Raw genomic sequence first — 22065 nt, 5'->3', positions numbered from 1 at the left:
TGCCGCAGCGGGAGCGGGACCCGGCCGGAAGCAGCAGGGCAGGCTGGAGCGGCCGGGCCGCGCGGCCGCCATGTCGTGACCAAGGCCGTCGAGGCCGGGAGCACGGGGGCACCTGGGGACACGGAATGGCGGCGGGTGGCGCCGGGGAGCCGCGTGCGCAGGCGCCGTTTCCATGGCGCCCGCGTCCACAGCGCGATGGCGGCGCCTGCTGGCGGGGCGGGCGCCGAGCTGGAGCTGCAGGCGGCCATCGGCTTCAACGGTACCGGGCGCGGGGGCCGCCGCGGCGGCCGCTCTGGGGCTGGGGCGCCGAGGGGGCAGCCTGGGGGGCGAGGTGACATGAGGGCAGGTTTGGGGCGGGGGTGACATGGGGGCCAGTTTGGCACGCACAGTGTTCCCTGCTCCTCCCCGTCACCCGCTCCGAAACACGGGAATTGAGGAGAGACAATCCAAAGCTAAGAGCAAGAAGAGTTTCACGGAGTGACTGCATTTTTATTTTCCCTATTACCCACCCTGCCAGAGTGAAAACACGTTTCATTTTGCAATAAAACCACACGAGGCTGCCCAAAGCGCGGCCACAAACCACCCCGCAGGTGCAGGGGCTCTGCAGGCTGCTCCTTCCCTGGGGAGATTTGCAGCTTTGCGGCTTTTTTGATGCAGGTCACGGCAACGTGAGCCCCTAAAGCAGCTGTCATGAATCAGCAGGTGCTCCCGTGAACCCGGTGTCATGAAGTGCTCAGACCCTTGGGCCCGTTAAATCTCCCATTACGTGCCAGAAGCCCAGGGCCCCTTCTAAATTTGTAAACAAAACAGTGAAGGTGACCCTTGCATTTCATTTTGGGTTATTCTGCTTTGAGTGGGAAATGGAAACCTCTTGTTTTTGCCTGTGAGGTAAACACTGAGAAATGAGAGGGTTTCTCTTGGGAAACGTGACCAGCAGGGACTTCTCCATGGAGAGGTCGAGGAGGCAGGTCCCTGTGGCCCAAAGCGGGAGACGGGAGTGCTCTTCTGGGGCCATCTGCCCCAGCCAGGGCAGAGACGGGCCTGAGGGCCCAGCGCGGCTCGGAGAGCAGCAGCTCTCTTGCCTCCTTTCTCTTGCAGGGCATATACTTTCTGGCCTCATTTGCCACCCCGATCAGGAGCATATTCTCTATCCCCTGGGATGCACTGTGGTTATTCAAGGCATGGCCAACGGCAAGCAGACTTTCCTGCACGGCCACACCAACAACGTCTCCTGCGTGGTGGTGTCGAAGAGCGGAATGCTGGTGGCCTCTGGACAAGTCACCTTCATGGGCTTCAAGGTGGATCGTGCGTTATTTCTAGCCATATAATTGCCCGTGGAGATTGAAGTTGGCCTGCCGGTGATGGGAACACGTTTTGCTTAAAGAATAAATCTTCTGCTGGAAGACAAATGCCTACAGTGGGAGGGCACTGCAGGTGGTGGGAAGCTGTGGCCGCTCTCTTGCTGGATGTGCCTTTATATTTTACATGGTGTTAAACATTCCCTCTAGGATCAAGTAACTAGGTTAAGGCATTTCTTAGTTCCAGGCCTTTTTATCAAAAGTGTCATGAGCAGGTGGCATCCCAAATCTCATCTGACATTAATTAATAAATGCCATCGTATTTAAAGCGGGACCTGACTTCCAGGGCTGCTTAGGATTTTCAGAAGTCCTTGACAAGTACCAACAATTTTAGATCTTGGAAGTTCCCTATGGCTTATTTGGTGTCTGGTGGAAAAGACCCTGAGACGTTGGAAAGGAACTGAGCCAATAGCCACTATTTAAAAATCTAAGCCCAGTACTGTTCCATAGATCAATATATGAGTGCAAACTTTTGTTTCTGAAATAAGGCTGAGCTGCTGGACTGGTGCATTGTAATAGCACTTGGTACAGCGCCTAATCTGAAGTGGGTTCATATCCATCGAACTTGGGGCTGGAAAGAAGGGAACCTTAAGCGAGGCTCCTTGTAACTCAGCCTTTTCAGGCCAGAGGACTTCAGCGTGTTATGTCTAATGCTTGGGCTTTCCCCTCTCTTGCTTTGGGCCTCAGGCAGACATCATTTTGTGGGATTTTAAGAAGCAGGAGCTACTTGCTCGACTGTCACTTCATAAGGGTAGAATTGAAGGATTAGCATTTTCACCAAACGACCTTTATCTCGTGTCGCTGGGAGGCCAGGACGATGGCAGGTAACAATTTCCAATTTCCTCTTGGTAGGACATCTAAGAATATTGCACTTTTTCCCTCTTCTGGCAATTTTGCTCTTTCCCCTTCTCAGGATGTCCCCGGACACAACCCCGTTCCCCATTCCTCCTGGCAGGAGGCAGGGTTGGTGCCACCGGGAGGGGGCTCTAGGGCAGGAGCCAGCGGCTGGTGGGAAGCAGAGGGGGAACAGCCAGTTCTCGAGCTGGCACTGCCACCCGCATGGGATGTGCAGACTGGGCTGTTCACTGGCTAACTCGGGTGTCCTGAGAAAGTCTAAATGCCACCAAAAGGTTACTTCAACAAGCAAGTAAGGGTGGAAGAAAAAGTCATTAAATTAGTGTCTACCACTGCCCTAAAATATGACTGGACTCTTGGTCAACAGAATCCTTAAGATAAGTACACTTTCCCACTTTAACAACGGGGTGGAAACTGCAATTCCTAGTAATTATGTTAGGAATTTTCTTAGATAAAATATCCACAAAGTTACTTTTATTGTATATTTGTCTAACAGCTGACTGCAGAAAAATAGGCCTGTTTGTGTTTTTGTGGCAAGTTTTTTAAGTCATGTTTATAAAATGGAAACTCCTTAATGCCTCTCCTCCTCCTGCAGCGTGGTTGTGTGGAGCATTCCCAAGAGAGAGGCCGTGTGCGGCAGCCCCGCGTCGGCTCGCAGCGCCGGGAATGCTACAGTGCTGGCGTTCTCCAGATGCAGAGATGAGATGTTTGTCACCGCTGGGAAGTAAGGGTTTGTTTACATGAGCAGGGCTCTTAGAAAACCCATAGACCACTTCCCTTTCCGAAGGCTCTTCACTTAAGTACAACACAAGTTAGGCAAGGCAGCATTCGAGTGTTTTTCCTTTTGCTCTGAATGGACCTATGAAAATCCATTAACTTGTCCCTTTAAGGCATTTCTGCTTGTTCCTCGCAGAAGCAGCTGCTTTCAAGGCAGCACATGGACCAGCGTGCGTCACTTCTGCCTCATGGCAGGAGTTGGTGCTGCATTCCCCGGGCGGTGTTTAAAATATTTAGTTCCCAGCGTTACACAAGACAAGCAGTCAATGAAGGCCTTGAACAATGGCTTATTAATTAGAAACAATGGTATCTCGCAGGGTGTTGGATGGGCTCCTGTCCTCCCCAGATGCTGTGTACAACTGGTTACTGGCTTATGACCAAAGTTGATACAAAGAACAACATTTTTGCCTGGATTTGGTACAGCCCTCATCTATCTAGCCTGACATTTAAAGGTGCTGAGGACCTACAGCCCCTCTGAATCGAGGAGCAGCTTCAGATAGTCTTGGAAGCAGTTGCCAAGTGCTGGTCTTGGCAGTTTTAATTCTCTGTAAAATGTAAGGGAGGTTGTGTGCAAAGTTATTATATTGATTCCTGTGTTGTCAATTAAACTGTGCTAGAAAATACTTGAAAGTGGCCTGTAGTGCTCATTTCCTAGTCTAAGAAACGGGATTCCCACAGTGCATGTCTCTTTGGGAAATGAAGTGTCAAGGTTGTTACATGCTCCTCCACAGTCCTAATAATATTTCTGCTGAATCTTTTAGATTTTTGATTTATCTGGTAAAAGTTACCATAAAAACAGCAGAAAAGACAGATTTACTTTTTCCCTCTCTGATACAGTTCTTTTTCTTTTTTTCCTTCATATGCCTCCTTCTTGTCATATGCTATATTGTTCTTTTTCCTCCTAATTAAAATTTCAGAATAACATGACCTAGTGAAAGCTTTTCTAATTCTTGTGACAGTAAAAGAACTTGGATTTTTCTGCATATGTAGATTTGATTGCAGTATATTCTCTCTTACAGTGGGACCATTCGAGTATGGGAACTGGATCTTAAAAACAGAAAAATCCGACCAACTGAATGCCAAACAGGGCAACTGAAAAGAGTGATCACATGCGTTAAGGTAAGTTAGAGTAAATTATGTGGCTAAAATGAGGAACTCTCAAGCGACTACAGAAAGACCATGAGCTATTACAGTAATGTAGGAAGTACCAAATATATGATGACAATGAAGCTATTAAATCTTGTCTCATGACAGACAGTCCCCCATAACTTCTTCCCTCTGAGAAAAGAGTATTTTGAACACTTCTGAGGAGATGCAGCTTGAATTTTAGCTGGAGAGGCTCTACCATTCAGTGAATTCAACTTATACTTCAAAATATTATGTGTATTTAATTAGAAAAATGCCTTCCATTCTTTGGATTTGTGGATTTTGTGTGTGTGCTGAGATGAAAACATTGCCTATATACCCTCAAGTGAAATCATGGCAATGCACCCAGCGAAGGTATTTACAGAGCAGAGCACTATGCTGGGTACAAGCATCGAGTAACTGGACCCTGATCTCTTAATTTGCACTTTCCTATAGATGGCAGATGATGATAGTTATTTCTATGTTGGCACATCAAGTGGTGATGTCCTGAAACTGAACCCCAACAACAAGCTGATGAGTGACTACGGGCCTCAGAAGGAGAAGTTCAGCATGGTGAGTGCCAGCTCTGACTTGATTTTTTCCCTGCTTTTCATCTTTGTCAGTCGGTGATACTAGGGCAACACGTGGGAGAACCATTACCAAGTTGGTTCAAAAACTAACCCTTGCTCTGTGCTATTAATTGGAATGCCTTAATTTTGGGAATTTGTCTTTGGGAATGTCTTAATTTTGATCCTGAAGTTTGAGATTGTTGACTTGACTCTGTTCATTTTTGTCTGGGTCAGAATTTCAGTTTCACCTGAATCTTCTGTGCGCTTCTAGAAGTTTTTGCTTATATTAAATTTGATAAGAGCAATAAAAAGCTGGGAAACAATCATAAAAATACAGTAACTCCTGATATTTTTATCTGTGCACAAGAATTGCCTCAAGAGACTTATCTGGCAGTTTTCTTTCCTCTGGATGGATCAGTCCTCCATGTTTAATTCACTGGTACTTTCTCTCAGCATCACTGTTACCTTTTTCTTCACTGAACTTAAGAAGTAGGATACCAAGATTAAATGTAGCACCTGCTGAATAGCCTGAATGTCCGACAGTCAATATTTGACCATCTGAATCCAATGAAATACCTTTTGGTGGAACTGGATATTAGATGTGGTTCTTCTAACATGCTGTTAGCAACATCATTTAACTGTAAGTCAGGCAAGAAACTTCTTTTCCCTCTCCTTTCCTGTTCTGTCTTTGCAGTGGGAATGAAAATAAAATATCCCTACCCTCAAAAATTATGCATCTCACCTCTCCTGTGACCGGACTGGGAAAGAAGAGGTCGCACAGTCAGTGAGCTCCTAATGAGTCACAGTTTTGCTCTCAAAAGCTTCCAGAGATGCAGGTCCAAGTCTCTCCAACAGTAGTGAGGTGGCTGCAGTGACCACAAGGAAGAAGTAAAATAAATATTTCTCCTGGCTTATTCTCTAGCAGTAAATGATAAAATGAGAAAGACTTGCATTTTCTCTGCTTTCTCCTGATGTCAGGGAGATACAGGGTCTAGCTAGAGCTAGACAGAGGTTGTTTCTAAAGGAGAATGGTAAAAATGCTTAGCAGTGAGATTTTCCCATACTTTCCACTATAGACTCCTATATTTGGATCTTACAGATCTGTTGACCTGCCTGCTCTGTAATTTTCCAGGCCAGGTGCCTGCTACAGGAAAAGCATTTCGGAAAAACTTCAAAACACTACAATTGCTTGGAAAAGTACCAGGTTTCTGTGTTTGTTCCCCAGTCCTTCCTCCTCTTTTCCATTCAGGAGATTTTCTCTTCAAAATTATTTAAAACAGATATGAAATTTGGCAATGGAATGGCCTTTCTAAAAGGGATGTGTCTTTTGCTGATTATTTACTGAAGGTTTTCCTGTATTTGACAGGCAGTAAACAGCAATTGCAGTTGGCACATGCTCAGTGTGACCCACTGAAGTGAGAATTAGCATGGCACAGGGGCAGCTGGCGTCGACGAACAAGGAGCAAATCCTGCAAGTTGTTGAGAAAATAAGAGTGGGACCATGATAAGGATAAGGAGGAGAACAAGAAGCAGAATAAAGCTGAGCCGAAGGGATGAAAGGTCGGGGAAACAGAACAGGCTGTGCCCTGTTTATGTGGTTTCTGCAATGAAACCAAAGCTGCCTGAGACCATAATTTCATGCTACATTATTGCTGCAGTTTATTGTCGCCCCAGCTGAGCCAACTGAATTGCCTGTAGGGCTATAGTGGATCAAGAATGGATTCAGCTGAAAGATAACCCTGAGAACAGCGTTTTTCTTCCCCAGATAATTTCACTGATCTTACAGCAGGGCCTCATAAACTGTTGCCAGTACAACTGAGAGAGGCAACTCCCTTCTTTGGATCAGCAAAACAGTGAAAATTTACAAATAAAGCATATCTCCTCTGTGTTGAGGGGATCAAAGAGCCTGATGATACAGCCTGGTTTCAGTTACCCCCCTTCATTCAGAGAAGGAAATCTATGTGCTGGAGCTAAACGGTCCAGGTCCGTCAGTGACTTGTGTCCTGCAAGGTGCAATTTCTGTAGGTTCTTTCTTTGCATTCCAGTGTTTTGTTTTCTAGCTGGCCGTGCTCTGAGCAGGGACGTTGGACCAGGTGCTCTCCAGAGAGCCCTCCAGGCTCGGCCATGCCGTGATTCTTGGATACTGCCTCCCTCAGAAGACTTGTGTCATTGGTGGCCATTAACAAGCAGGTGCCCAATATTCCATTGAAACGAGAGGATAATATGTGCTCCAGGGTTGCCTTACTGAGCACTGCCATCAAAAATAAGTGTGAATGCTCTGAACTAATGCTTTAATGGCATTTCTGTGGCAGCTAGCTTGTGCTAAAGCGCGCAGACCTCGAAGTGCAGATTGCTGGTCGCTGATTTCTGGAATGCTTTTTGAGAGGTTGGGTCCCCACTCTTGTTTTGGCCATGGTACTAGTGTAGCTTCTTACTGTATCCACGCGTGACTCCTCTGACCTTATTCACAGGTTTCAATGCTCCATGCGCTTGAAAATCAATCCCAGAGTGTCAGTGTTGGCGCTGGAGAAATGAGCAACACACTAGACACCACTTTAAAAGTTTTTTAAATGACTTACTCAGCGTCACGAGAATGTTGGCAGAGGTGATTTCTCACATTCAGTTCTTCTGGACAACACGAAGGTTTCCTGGCCAAGAGATGATCTGTTCTCTTCTTCTGCCTCTTTGTTCATTATGGATTATTTGTGTCCTCTCAGCACAGCCTATTCTGTTTTACCCCTCCTGACTGATCTCTCGAGTAGCTGTAGCTTTTTCACTGAGGAGGCAGAGGTCTTGCTGAAAAAATAGCCTAGATCATATACCTAAAGACTTTGTTAAAATACATATACAAATATATTAAATATACAGAGAAAATCTATGCAGTGGGGACACAACAAGGTTGCACAGGATGCATTCATTCTGTTGCTTTTTAACTTTGGAGTGCTTAACTTCATAACCTTAATAAAGTCCTTTTAACATAGTTCTTTTGGCTGCAATTGGGACTCACGGGTTTGAGCATGGGGATCCCCAGACAGGAGTTATCTTCTGAATAAGGTAATTTTGGTCTTTCATTGCCAAGAATTCTGCATGCAGGGAGTTGTGGTGATAAACAATCAGCACTGGCTAGTACATTTTCTCTTTGTTTCTCTTTATTTGTTGCTATAAAAGACTTCATGTAGTTTCTCAGCTTATACCCAGTGGAGAGGGTGATACCTAAGGAATTCCAGTGCTTCCCTGACAAAATAAGGTTGAATATATTTTGTTGCTCTATTGGAAACACTGCAAATCAGCAAGAAACAAGGGAAGAATTGCAGGTGGAAGTGCTGAATGTACTGAATGCCGGGGGAAAGCTGTCCTAGAAAGAAGTAGATCTTGTTATTTGAGAGAAAACACAAGATTAACAAGAGCGCTAAGAAAAATTCAGCAGCAAACTCCCCCCAAAAAGCTAATTTGGACTTGTTTTTCCAAACCTCCTGGACTTTGCTTGTACCAACACATGTGTATAAAACTCACATGTTTTCCCATCAAAACGTCATACTTCTTGCATTCCAGATACATGCCCCCATCCCTGGTATAACTTGGATGTGAAAAGCCACCGAGTTCTTTAAATATGTTTCACTGTTCACCTACTCCAGAAGGCGGGAGAAGTTATGAGGCTCATCCATCCCAGTGGCGTTGTGGGAACGCGGGGGATGGAATTCCGCGTTCCCACTAAGGGACGAGGCCGTTTTTCCGCTCGCATCACCGCGACGCGCCGGAGCGCTCCGGGTTCCTGCGTTTCCCGCTGTTCTCCTGCAGCTCTTGGCATCCACACCCGTGTCCCGCCCGAGCTCTGCTGCCTCCTACACTGAGCTCCTGGCGATTATCAGCTCCCCTTTGGAACGCTGGCACCGTCGGAGTCGTGTTGCAGCTGCGCCTGTGTGAAGCCGTTCCAGGTCCCGACCTCCCGTGCCTCTGGGTTGAGGTGAAGGTGCTGGTGCTTCTGAAGCGAAACTGCTCTCTGTTTTGAGGGCATTGCTAATGCAGTGATCAGAGAGGGTCATTAACATGATGCTGTGCAATTTGGGGTTGGAAGGGATCCTAGGACATCTTGAAGAAACCAGATGCTCAAAGGCAGATCACAATCTTGTCCATATGCAGTTTTCTTATAAAACAGTATTATAGAAACACAATTTGTGGCAGAAACCGCTGGCACATCACTGGCTTCACCTGATATTGCTGCTGATAATGAAGAGCTGAGGAAAAACAGGATCTTCCACTACACAAGGGGCTGACAAGGTGCCAGGGGGACGTGAAAGCCCAAAGTGGACACCACAGTTGACTTCCAGCTTTGTGCCCGAGACCTTGGCTGGTAGATCTGTCCCACCTCCATTTCGTTTTAACAACTCAAGCATCTACTTAAGATACGGTGATAATGCCAGGAGGAGGGAGAAGGACATGTTGGGCAGTGGTGGTGCATTTTTCTCCCTCCATTTGTACTCAGGACCCTATGTGGAAATAACAGATAGCCCCTCCAAGCTCCTACCCTACCCTATTGCTCAAAATAGCTCTTTCATCCTCCAGTTCTTCCTTCCAAGCCCCTTACTGTGATTCTCCTTGGTCCACCCTCTGAAAACCTCCAGACACAAAAAATACACTGTAAAAAAATGCCAGCAAGTCCTCATCAGACACAGCAGGATCTAGTGTTTTATGTCACAAATTTCCAATTCTAGCATAGCTTGGGATACCAGAATAGGTACTCTATTTTATCAGATAGAAAGTAGAGCATTTATCAGTGCAAAAGGATAGGCAGTCTGGTTTCTACAAAATTTAGTGCATAATAGTGCTAACCCTGAGAGATGTGGGTTTTTTTCTGTTGTTGTTGTCATCACTTTTTTTGTTTGTTTGTTTGTTTTCCTGTAGAACTGTATGTATTTCGCTACACATCTTTTGTATCTCTCTTGAAAATGGAGCACGTCCCTGATTGGCAGGTGGTACCAAAAATTCCCTTAGCTCGAGCAGCCTGAAGCAAAGCTGTTGTTGCGCCTGGTTCAGAAGAGCCCTTTCCAGCAGGAGGTGCTTGCCCAAAGTCTGTCTTTTGGGGTCCATCTCAACCTTCCTAACCATGCATTTCCCCTGCTGCCTGGCCTCAGAGATTGGCTGCGCATCTCCCAGTGTGGGACCTGTCCCTGCCACCGACAGAACAGGAGAAAGGACCAGAAACTGAAACATCAAAAGTTCCACAGGAACTTAAGGAAAAAAAAATAACAGTGAGGGTGCCAGAGCACTGGAACAGGCTGCCCAGAGAGGTTGTGGAGTCTCCTTCTCTGGAGATCTTCAAAACCCGCTTGGACGCAGTCCTGTGCCACGTGCTCTAGGTGACCCTGCGTGTGCAGGGGGTTGGACTAGATGATCTCTAGAGGTCCCTGCCAACCTTAAGCATTATGATTCATTACTTCACTGCACTTCTATCCAGAAAGATGCATATTTGCTTACTAACATTATCCTGAATCCCTGCAAACCTTTTCCACCAAGGGCGCCAAGGAAGCGTGAGCCCGTGCTCACCATGAAACAATGACCCCGTGACGAGCAGTTCTGTAAAGAATTGAGATGCAGAGATGAAATTCATTGAAAATAGTTTTGATGAACCTTAAAGGAGCTTTGTTTATAGATACATGAAAAAGTTTGTTTATTATGTGGGCATGATCTGAAGAGGTCATTAATTTGTCTCTGTTTTGGAGGGGCGTAGTAGGAGTACACAGAGTAGTGCACTAGTATTACAAAACAACTTGTTTTCCAGCTAAATGCAATTACACTTAGGTGAATTCCTACAAACACTGGAATAAACAGTAAAATTATTTTTTATTCCCATCGCAGGCTTGAGGAGCTATAGGGCAGCTGTTCAGATGCAGAGCAGGACGTGCTCTGGCAAATGCATTTGCAGCAACAGCTGGAGTGTTTGCATTGTGAAAAATATTTAAACTAAGTGCAGTGGAAGAGCTAGTAGGGTGATAAAGCACTGTGTAAGAGATCAGAGTGAGAGCCAGCAAGTCTCCCTGCAGGGCAGGGAACGGGCGCTGCGTGTGCTCCCGTGTTTTTATTGGTAGTAATCATACTTCAAAGCGGTGGTTTCTTTTGGGGAGCAGCAATTAATGAATGATGATATTTTTAACCCTCTGCATTAGACTGTATTCCATCTACAAAAGGCCTGGCAGCATATAAAATAGCATGTAAAATAGAGTATTCACTGCCTCATTAACGTGACCTGCTCGACTCTATAAGTTTCACTCATTATATATCAAGCTACCTGTTTACTCACAGTGCTTCAAACTCTGACATTTTTGAGAACTTAGCAACATGAGCAATTGAACACTTTGAGGCTCTTTTTTTTTTTTTTGCTGTTAATGGTATTTACTTGCCTGCCAAAGTAGGAAAATTAAAGGGAATGCATTGAAAAAAAATGAAAACCACGTTGAAAGCACTATAGAAATTCGAATTTGCAGCAAGCTGTAATCATGTAAACTACATAGTCACAGGTTTGGTTTCTAAGTGCCCTAAAACTGCTACACCTGAAGGGCGTTTGAGATGAAAGTCTTTTGCAGACACAGACAGCACATCCCCTACAAAATAGTAGATCAAAAGAAACTTAAAGGGTTTGTAGTAACAGGGGACTCAGAAAATGCCATCAACATCTCCCAGGAAATTTTGAAAAACAGAATACTGCCGCCTGTGTCAAAAATCACAAGTCAAGCACATGACAGTGATTTCTTCCTAAATAATAAATGTAAAACTCTTCTGATGTGTGTTTTGGTTATCATTCTTCAATATTTTTTTTAGTCCCTTTTTTGTGCTTTTACAACACTAAATGCTAGTTTTGTTTTCCAGAGGAAAAAAAAAATAAAAAAGATAAGAAAGAAAGAAACACTAAGCACAGCTTTTAAGTGAAAACTTCAATTCCTAAGAGCTGAGGCTTAAAGGAAAAATCTTACTGTTGTGTAACTGGTACTATCACAACAATTGGCAAGACTGCTTCTAAATTTAGATAGTGGCCAATGCAGTTTGGAGCCTCTATTGCAGTTCCAACCATCGTCAGCTGGTGCAGAGCAGCCACCAGGGATCATTTCCCGCTCTCTTGGAAAGAGCAGAGGTGCCTCTTGGGACCTCCTTTCCACCTAGTGATGGAATTCAGCTTTAAATCCAAGTTGGGATTGAATTTGCATTTCTTTTTTTTCCTCTCCTTTTTTCCGCCCCCCCATTTCACTCGTTTGTATGCTGCACAAAGAGAATTTTCTTCTGGGTATAAATACTGAGATTTGGCCCCACAGTGACAGTTTCACCCCTCTTTTAACCTATTCTGGGGTCTCTCAGAGGTTTTCAAGAATCAATCTGCTGTCTTATGTAGGAGGGCAATATTATTTTGCGTACAGCAAAACTAGTGCAGAGAGATAGTGATTTGTCTAATGTATCCAGGAAACTTTGTGATAAGGCTGAGAACTGATTTATTTTTTTGACTGTAGTCTCGTGCCTTATCTGCCAAACAGCACTATTCCTTTTCCCAGTGACCAGTCTTCTGTTAATGTACTAATTTTAGCAAATAGCTGAAACCTGTGCTGATGGGCTGGCTGGTTTCTCAAGTTTTTCTGTGGCAAGTATTTGTTATTACTAATACCAGGAAGATGGGACTGGGTTTCAAGCACTGAAAGAGGTCTGTGACACAGAGAATTTGTTGAGTTTTATCCTTTGTTGTTTTGATGTCTGACAGATGAAGAACCTGTGAAAGGAAAAGTGGAGGCACTAATACAAAAATGTGTGTGTTGTTTGCTGGAATAAGCTAAGGGTATATAGACTCATACACTCCAAAGGGTTCATGAGGGGGTTATTGCTCTTGCTCTTTAAGTGCTTGTACACTAGTCCTGTACATATATATATATTTATACACCTGTATGTGTATATGTACCTATAACTAAGAACTTTTTTTCTTCCATTTTCTCTACTAGAGGATCACTTTCTGGCCTAGGTCATGCAAAGAATACTGATAAAGCAAAATTTGAGTGCCATAAGTAACACCATGGGGAGCCTGATAAAGACCGTGTTGTGCTATTCAGCATGGCTGCATCAATAGAGAGACTCTGCTTCCATCCAATTGTGTTTTAATCCTGTTTTCTCCCAGGGAGTCACAGCTTTGCTTTTGCTGAAGACAGGAGATATAATAGTCGGCACCGGAGGAGGGATTGTAGCTCTCTGTAAAGGCTCCAACTACAAAGCAATGAAGTGAGTCGGCAGAAGGGAGAATGAGGAGGGTAGAGGTGAAACTTCCCCTAAAGAGTCATAGTATGAGAACCAATCATTTCCCCCAAAGAAGCATAATCCAAATAAGCCTCAGTTTTTCAATCCTGCGGACAAAATCGGTGTTGTTAAAATAAACAGTATGGTTCCAGCATAATGAAAATGAAGCAGATTGAAAATTACTGCATATTTTTACATAGAAGTAAATTGCCAGACGCATAGTTCATTTTAAATGACCATTGCTACCTTTTAAGCATTTGGAATCAGATTCTAAATTGTAGTAAAAAAAAAAGTCTGTCAAAAGCAGAAAACGTATGCTGATTTACACCAGCTTAGGAAGTAAGCTTAGAAAGCAGTGTTTGCCATCTAAAAAAAGATAAGTGTTTGTAGGAGGAAGTGGGATTGTAAAAGAGGGCTTCCACTGATTTTATAGTCACTGTCTCAAAGCACTGGAGTATTTGCAAAACTCTTTTTTTTTTGCATGCCAAACAGAAAGCTTCAGGCTTCATTGCCCAGTAAGTGATTTGAAAATGGGCTTGCAATTATTCATTCTGCATTGTTTGAACAGGCAGCTTAGGTGTATGGTTCTGAAAGCTTAGCTTTATGCCATTTTGTAACAATTCCCAAAAGATCTAAACTGCAATTATTCTTGAGTTTGTGATACTTAAGTGCACATGAGCAAGAATATAAACAGGGTGCTGTTAGTTTAGGCCCTGGTCCAGTCCCCAGAGTGCTGCCTTTTCAAGCCCTGGCAGAGTTGCAGACGGGACACGCAGGATCATATGAAGTAGGAGCAAATGTGATGGGGAATGAAATGTTAGTCCTGAGCACGTTTTTGCATATTGACATCACTGCCTCATATGAAGCATGTTGGGGAGAAAGGGGAAATCAAGACTCTCTCTAAAGGGACAAAGGGAAGATGGAAAATACATATCAAGGTCAGCATCATCAGACCAAACTTCTGCTTTGTCCTAACAGGAAAATTCAAGTTCAAGGTACCGTGACTTCCCTGACGCGTAGAGGTCAGGGGCACCAGTTCTTTGCAGGGACAAATGAGTCCCAGATCTATCGAGTTAATTACACAGAGTTTAAGGAGGAGCTGATTGCCACCTGCCATAACGAAGCCATCCACGACATCGTTTTTCCTCTGTGAGTACAACTGGTTGCAAAGAAATGAGAGGAAGGTGCAAGTAGGGCCAAGACAGCTACGTAAATCCTTTTAAGCAGCAAGTTCCTAAAGTCTAGTAGATGCCTTTCCAGGTGATTTATCCAGGGAATGCTTTCATCTACCTATAAAATGGGTGTTGGGGAGCAACTGCTTAAAAGCAGAAGGCGGCAATTCAGTTTGACATCATCAATCGAAATCATCCATCGACAGAAAGGATTCTAAATAAAAAGGAGGTAATTATTTGTGTTTGGATAACAGCAGTGATGGCAGCGCCCTGCTTCCCAGTCCCTGCTCCTCGTAGGGTGCCACCACTACGAGACCTGGGGCACTTAGTCCCCCATCAGTGGGAATCCTGAAAGGCTCCTTCTGTCTATCGTGTTGCAGCTCAGCTTTGTATCTGCAGCACTGGCTGCTTTTCTACCACTCTCTTGAATCTTAGCTGAGAGCTGACTAACAAACCCAGTGAAATGTTTTGGGAGCCCTCTCAATCTCACTTGTCGTTTCGTGTTTGACAAGGTGGCCCATGGGTTAATCGCAGGCCTGCAGGGTGGATTGCCAGGGGTGCTGGCATGTCTTCCATCCGCACTCAGCTCAGGAAGAGGCAGCAAACCTTCCCTCGTGCTGTGTGCAGCAGGATGGTGACATTTTATACAAACAATGGGTCCCTTGTCCCCTTTCTGAACAGAGAATGGCACTTTCATCCAGAAGGAGGTTTTGGGTTTCCATGTGCTCTTGTTGCATCCCTTCTTGACACGGCACCAATTATCACATCTTACCTGAGTACAGCAAAACGTGTGGTGTATAAATCAGGAGTGCAAGATGCCCTCCTCCCTGCTTGTCACCAGTCTGAAAAATCCACATCCTTCTAATTTAATGAGTAAATCATGGGGAGCTTTGGAGTAATCTGATGCTAATATACCTGACTAGTACATCTGCGTCAGAGTTATTTGGATGAGCTAGATTTAGCAATGACTGTAACTGCATCCTTGCATATGTTTTAAATTTTTTGTCTGTTACCCACTCTTGAACAGAGCATAGCACTGATTTGGAAATACAGACTTAATTTCCCTGTTCTGGCTTATTTCAGTTTAAGCTGCTGTTGTTACCCTGCTTTACAAAGCATTTGCACAAGCCTGGATTGAAGGGACTGCACTTTGTTCTGTCAGTTTTCCCTGTACTGGTTCATCTTTCCAGGTGTTGATGGTGAACAGAATAATGTGATACCTTTCCTAGATTTCACTTGCTCTCATATCCCTAGAATATATGGTTTGGTTGTCTTCATGCATAATTAATGTATTATTTTATGCCAGGTAGAATTAATCTCATGCTGCAAAGTCATTGGTGATGTTGCAAAATCGCTCCTTCTAGCCTCGAGTTAGTCCCTAGCGTTAAGTCTGAGCAGTCAGCGCCCCTCTCTCCACTCCTCTGTAGTACAAGAAACATCCGAAGTCTTTTAGAGATCCTATGTGGGGAGTAACCGTCACAACCTCAACTAAGGAAAAAGAGTGCTTTTAATTTCAATTTAACTGCCCCTTATGATGAGTCTTTGAACTGAAACCAAATCGGGGGAGGTTTTTTGCCAGAAAGGTGGTCCCATGGCAAAGGACTGTGGTGATCCCTGTTGAGAAGATTACAGCTGAGCATTAGAAACAGCCAAGCTTTGAAGGGTGATTTCAGATCTGATAAGGGAGCCGTTTCCCTGTGCCATCCCCACGTTGCCTTTCCTCTCTGCACTCTCCAGGGGAACTTCTGACTTGTTTGCTACCTGCTCCAAAAATGATATCCGGGTATGGCACACCCCGGAAAACAGGGAGCTGCTCCGGATCGTCATCCCCAACATGACCTGCCGAGCCATAGAGTTTATGAGCGACGGCAGGAGCATCATTTCAGGTAACGATGGGTCCTGTCCCATGGTAAAGTTCAGTCCTTAGGTGTTTAGAGTGAGGAAAGGTTTAAACTGAGAGTTATTTCAGTTCATTTCTGTGACCCCAAAGCCCATTTGTTCACAACTGATCCAACAAGCTTTGCTTTACAAACCCCAAATCCCATAGTTGCAATATATGGAAAAGGCAAGATTTTGAGAGCCTGCTTTGGCTCTGAATTCCAGCAGTTCAAAACTCAATTCAACTTTATGCAAAAGACTCACTTCTAAACTATTAACCTTGCCATATACGAAATACTAACTTTTGAGGTATGCAGAGCACCTTTTGCACAAATCTGCCCTACCCATTGCCCTACACAAAGTGACTACACAGGGACTACTGCTGCTCAGCTACTGAGAGCAGCAAAGCTGCCCCTCTGCTGCTACCAAAACTGTTTGCTCATGGCCAAACCACAAAGGAATGACATTTCAGCAGTTTATTTGGAAATACAGCTCTAGGCTGCAGTGATTCCATATATAAACTAGTGGTTTAACAGTGTAAGCATTATAAAGGAGCTTAATAATGAATTAATAATTAAATAATTAATAATTAAATACATGAATTAAGGGGAAAAAAGAGGAAAAAGGGTTCCTTTGGAAAGGAAAAAGACAGAATAGTATGAAGAAAGTGTCTATGAGTCCCGATCCTCTGTTTCCTTGTTTTCATCAGCTTGGAATGACGGAAAGATCCGCGCCTTCATGCCGGAAACCGGGCGGCTGATGTACGTGATCGACCATGCCCACAGCCTGGGCGTCACGGCCATCGCCGCCACCAGGAGCTGCCGCCGCATCATCAGCGGAGGAGGTGAAGGACAGGTAACTTGTGCTCAAAACCTGGGAGCTGTTTTGTGCTCTCGGCACAGGACATGGGAATTGGCTGAACCCCCTTAGTTGGGAGGTGAGCTATTCTTGGCTGATTTTGCTTAAGCAAAGGCCTCATTTCTAAAATATTAGCCCTTGATACATGTAAATCTTTTCCCCTTAGAGGGTGGAATAGAAAACAATGCGCTGTTTTCTTCCGGTGAGGTAGTCTTGGAAAATCCTTCTAATGCAGAACATACTCTTAACCCTTTTTTGCTCCTTTGCGTCTCATACTTGGCTTATCTGCTGTAGTCATTGTTTGCAAGCCTGTGTCTAGAGCACAGATTTTCTTTCTGTCGTTCCTTCGGGAGTCCTAGTCATGTCCAAATTGACTTGTATGAATTCATTTAATTTTCTCCCTCTTTAAAAAAAAAAACTTAAAAATCAATAGCACAAAGTGTACTTTATATCACTATTTTGTCTATGGGGAACCTCCTGATTTTCTTTGGTGGCAATTGCTGGCTTAGGAGGTAGTGGTGCTAATCAAAGGCTCCAATAATAACTTGATTTCTTGTGCAATTATGAAGACATTCCAATACAAATAACCTCAAAAATCAGAAAATATGTTATAGGCATCATGCTGTGCACTTCAAGAATTTTTTTCCCAGAAATAGAAAAACAAACACTTTGTTCTTGGCTATTCCACGCAATTCATTTAGTTGTGGCCCTTTTTAATCTATGAAAAGATCTATCTATGCTTTCTTTTCTCCCACAAAGTCTAAATAATTTAAACACAGCTTCGTTCATTTGTATTAACAAAAAATAAGTAATTAGGCTTGGAAAGCTCTTGTTCAGTTTCTTGCTTTGGTTCAGACTTCACCTCTAAAGCCTGGCAATACTCAGAACCAGACTTCCTAAGTGTGCAGATGCCTGACACCCTGATTTAAGGTTCCTGAATCCTGTTTGTGCACCTTAACCTTAGTCTTGTGAGTGCCATGCTGAAGATTGCAAAGAAAGGCTTTAAGAGTGAAGAATTGAACTTAGATCTTTCAAATCTCAAGGCTAATATCCTAATCCTGGAACCACTCTCGTTCTGTGCAATTGTAACAGCAGCAGTGTCCTGTCTCACTGCATGAAAACATTAGAGATGATGAGACACTTCAGCCCTTCACTAATAAAAAACACTTAAGTATCTTGGGTGATTAGCACCGGAGGATGCAGAAGGCAGAAGACCTAGATTCTGTACAAACACATACGAAATGGCACAGGCCCTGGTTAGGTGAGCTCGGAACTGCAAAAGGCAGCAGAGACAAAATTAAAGCTAGAAGGTCGGGTAAGTAGAACCAGGAACTGCAGGGGAGCACTTGCAGTATTCATCCAGAGCATGAAAAGATGTTCTGAAATGCTAATGGATCCATCAAAATCAATCATCCAAAAGCTGTGACTTTCAGGGTTGCTTAAGAGATCTGGATGTTCTGGTTTCATTTAGCTAGCGGAAACTGGGCATCCAGATCCCATAGGTGACTCAACCTGAGGCTTCAAAACATGAAAGGTCAGCTCTTGCTTTTGATGCCATTATCTAAACCACCACATTTTCACTTGGATCTGACTTTAATGGGATGTAAAAATGAATTGGTATCATGAAGTTTGGCACTCATTGGGCAGTAAGTGCATTTTCTCCATATCAGAAGTTTGAAGAATCAGGTCCTCAAAGCAAGAAGATTTCTATTGTTAACCATCACTAGGGGAAAAAAAAAAGTGCTTTCAGACACATATTTTATATCAAAGATTTGAAGAACTGTTTTATACTTACTTGCTGGCATTATATGTAGCACAAATAGTAGGCAGCTTTTTACATTCAGTTTTCATAATCCTTCCTTTTTGATCTTTAAAGCATCCCTGGAAAGATATCATGGAGTAGATTTCTTGTTTTTCTTTTTTTTTTTTGCCTGATGAGAGATGAGTAGACTGAGCATGGCACAGTGGGGACTTGCCAAAAGCAAGGTTAAAGGTTAATGGTCAGGAATTCCTGAGCAAAATGGATTACAGTCTCAAGAACTGCATTCAATTTTAGGAGCCAGCTTTATGAATAACCCACAGAAAAACAAGGAGAGTCCCCTGAGAGTTGGTTGTCATCCGTGTTGTAGGAGAAACTCGGATTTCAGGAATGCCTCAGGCATCAACCTGAGCTCTGCCAGAAGCAGGTGGTTCAAGAGATCTTTGTTGTTGATTTGCAGGTGAGGGTCTGGGAGATTGGTGAGAGAACTCGCAAGCTGGAGGAGGTTCTGAAGGAGCACATATCTGCCGTGTCCTGTATCAAGATCAAGAAGAATGACCGAGAATGTGTCACAGCCAGCCTTGATGGAACATGCATTATCTGGGATATTGTGTAAGGAGACAAAAAAAAAAAAAAAGATGCAAGAGCCTTAAAGTGCTCATAATGTGTCTGCTGGATTACTGTGTCCCGCTTGGGACATCACTTGGCAGGGAGGCAAGGGAAAAGAAAATTACTGGGAAGAGCAATCAAGTCAGGGAAAGTAGAGTCGACAGCGTTAGAAGCTGTTCAGAAGAGTTTAGACAAACATTTGTTCAGAGTTGTTTTGTTGTATCTGATCCCGCTTGGCCAAGGGGATTGGGAGGATGTTTTCCTACGATTCCTACTAGCCTTGTTTTCCAACATTGCGTGGGTCTTATTTAGCCACTGCAGATCCCTAGACTTTCTGAGTTACGGGGTAGATAAGGACATTTTTGCATTGTTCATAGCACCTAAAAAGCATTCCAGATTAGAAATTCTCATCTCATATGACAGCAGATCAAAAGTCTTATGAAATAGAGATGAGAACTGATGACACTAATAGGCTTCATGAAACCCTGAGCTCAGACTGGTACCTGGTAATATCCAAGCAGAAAGAGAGATCTGGTGGATATAGTTCAGACTTCGAAAGCTTAATGTTTTTGACCCCCTTGCTCTCTTTTGGGATGTTTTGCAGGCGTTTTATAAGAAATCAGATGATTCTAGCCAACACATTATTCCAATGTGTGTGTTACCATCCTGAAGAGTACCAGATAATCACCAGTGGAACAGATAGAAGGGTAAGGAAAACTACAGGAATTGTGTTTAAAGCAATTCAGAAATCCCAAACCTTTTTACAAACATTTCATGTTTCTAGTCAGAATCAAGTAAGGCCATAATCAAGCCAGGCCATGAGAATTAGGGAGAACTTCCTGGATTTCTTATGGAATAGTGGCCTTGTTAGTGGAGAAAACTCTCATACCTCAGGAAAAGCTTATGTTGCAGGGCAGTGTTGAAATCACTGTGCTGATTCTGCACAACTGAACTTTGGCTTTGGTCTGTTCTGTAGATTGGGTACTGGGAAGTGTTTGATGGTTCTGCAATCAGGGAACTGGAAGGATCTGCTTCAGGTTCCATCAATGGCATGGACATCACATCAGATGGAGCTCACTTTGTCACAGGTGAGGTGGTGGGTGAAACTGGAAAAGAGGAGGCCCTATTCACCAGGAAGGGCAAGGCAATAAACCAAACACCCAGTGGGGCAGGAAAGAACAAAAATGAAGTTCAGCTGCAGGGGAAAATAAAATGAATCACTGAAGAAAAATCCTTAGAAAGAGGCTGTGAATCAGTCTTGGAAATTACTATGGTTCAGTCCTGCAAGATGTATTTTAAGGGTAAAGACAAGATTCAAGTGTCCCAGAGGGAGTACCAGGCTGCACCTCATCCTGCACTTCATTCAGTTCAGTAGTGTTCACCATACACTTGAATGATCTGTTCAAGTGTCCTGACTTTGTTGCTTTGCAAATGAGAATGACTCCAGGCTCCATCCAGCCTCAGGCTCACACATTCCCCACAATCATGACATCTCTTCTGGGAGCCTCGTACAGGCATGGAGGAACCGTCGTATTGTGTATGTTCAGCACCAGGATTTTATTCTTTTTCTTTAGGTTACTCTGGTAGGCCAACATTGGTTAAGGATTTTTTGAAGGTCCTTAGTATTTTTGGCCAGTTGCTGACCAGAACTGACTATGATCTGCTGGTGCCGATCCTGAGCACTCTGCTGGACACTTTCTCTCCGGTTCAGTTGAAAAGAAGTAGTTTTTGCCATGATGCTCAAAACAGTGTATCTCACCCTTCCTACACCAGATGAACCCCATAGCCTGTGATGAGGGAACAAAAAAAAAAAACCAGCAGAACTTTGTGTAATTGTCTGTTTTTCCTTTGTGCCCAATGCAGGTGGCGATGACCATCTGGTGAAAATGTGGGACTATAACGAGGGGGAAGTGACTCACGTCGGAGTGGGCCACAGCGGCAGCATCACCCGCCTCAAGATCTGCCCGGGGAACAAGTACATCGTGAGCGTGAGCGCCGACGGCGCCATCCTGCGCTGGAGGTACCCGCACGCGCCCTGACCGCCCGCGGGAGCTGCCGCCCGCTGCCGCCCGGCCGCGCTTCACCCTTCCTTCCCTTTATAGATAAGGCTGTTTTAAGGCATTCCTGCTATTAGAGGAGATACTATTTTTCTGCTCTGTGGTATGAATTTACCAGATCCTTCAGATATCCTTTCTAGCACTGAATAACTAGGTCTGATTTTTCAGAGGGGCTAAGAATTTGCTGTTCTTCTTTCTCAGATAGGAGTGAAAGTATCCATCATTTCTGAAAATCTTCACTGTTTTTATTACGCTAGCTGTTTGTTACTGCCACCTTTCCGCAGTCTCCCCTGGAATATCTTGCTGGTATGTGTGCTCTCTCTCTTTCACATGCTTTCTTTCTCTTCCCTGCCCCTTTCTTGTCCCTTCCTTTAATGAATAACTTCTTGTGTAAATTCAGTCTTCTGTGTTCATTTTAATTTGTCTGGACCTGATTAGGCAAAAAAAACCCTCAGCTCCAATTCAAGTGTTTAACTAGGAAGCTCTTTTGAGTTAAGCTTTTAAATCAGCATTTTCAAAGGCGTGCAGGGATTTGGGGGCTTCCTCCTTTGTGACATCCATTTTAAGAGTCTGTCCAGAAGCCTGATTCAAGAGTTCAGTCATTTCCAAAAATGTCTGGATTTCTCCATCTGGAGCAACTCCTGGTCATTCGGCCTGATTTTTCAGAGGTAATTGCGTTAGAACACTTGGGTTTAGGGCTCCGAATGCAAGTATGAAATATGTATTTTGTCTGAGAATGAGTCTTTGGTATCATATCTAATATGAGAAACAAGAGCTCTTAAA

General features: G+C 44.0%; 1 protein-coding gene across 1 annotated transcript; it reads left to right on the top strand.

Moving 5' to 3' along the window:
- The first annotated feature begins 195 nt into the window (after window positions 1-195).
- CFAP52 (cilia and flagella associated protein 52) lies at window positions 196-21264 on the top strand. The gene is made up of 14 exons (XM_088523472.1): window positions 196-259; window positions 1099-1298; window positions 2046-2182; window positions 2809-2937; window positions 4010-4109; window positions 4572-4688; window positions 12834-12934; window positions 13928-14098; window positions 15859-16007; window positions 16709-16854; window positions 19077-19228; window positions 19830-19932; window positions 20202-20313; window positions 21089-21264. The coding sequence occupies exons 1-14, from the start codon at window positions 196-198 to the stop codon at window positions 21262-21264; spliced, it is 1857 nt and encodes a 618-aa protein (XP_088379598.1).
- Window positions 21265-22065: the final 801 nt, after the last annotated feature.

The sequence above is a fragment of the Tinamus guttatus genome, unplaced genomic scaffold (genome assembly GCF_059628265.1).
Source record: "Tinamus guttatus ecotype Peru unplaced genomic scaffold, ASM5962826v1 Tinamus_guttatus_pri_ptg000188l, whole genome shotgun sequence".
NCBI classification, from domain to species: domain Eukaryota; kingdom Metazoa; phylum Chordata; class Aves; order Tinamiformes; family Tinamidae; genus Tinamus; species Tinamus guttatus.
The sequence above is the reverse complement of the archived record's forward strand: the minus strand, read 5'-3'. Positions and strand labels throughout refer to the sequence as shown.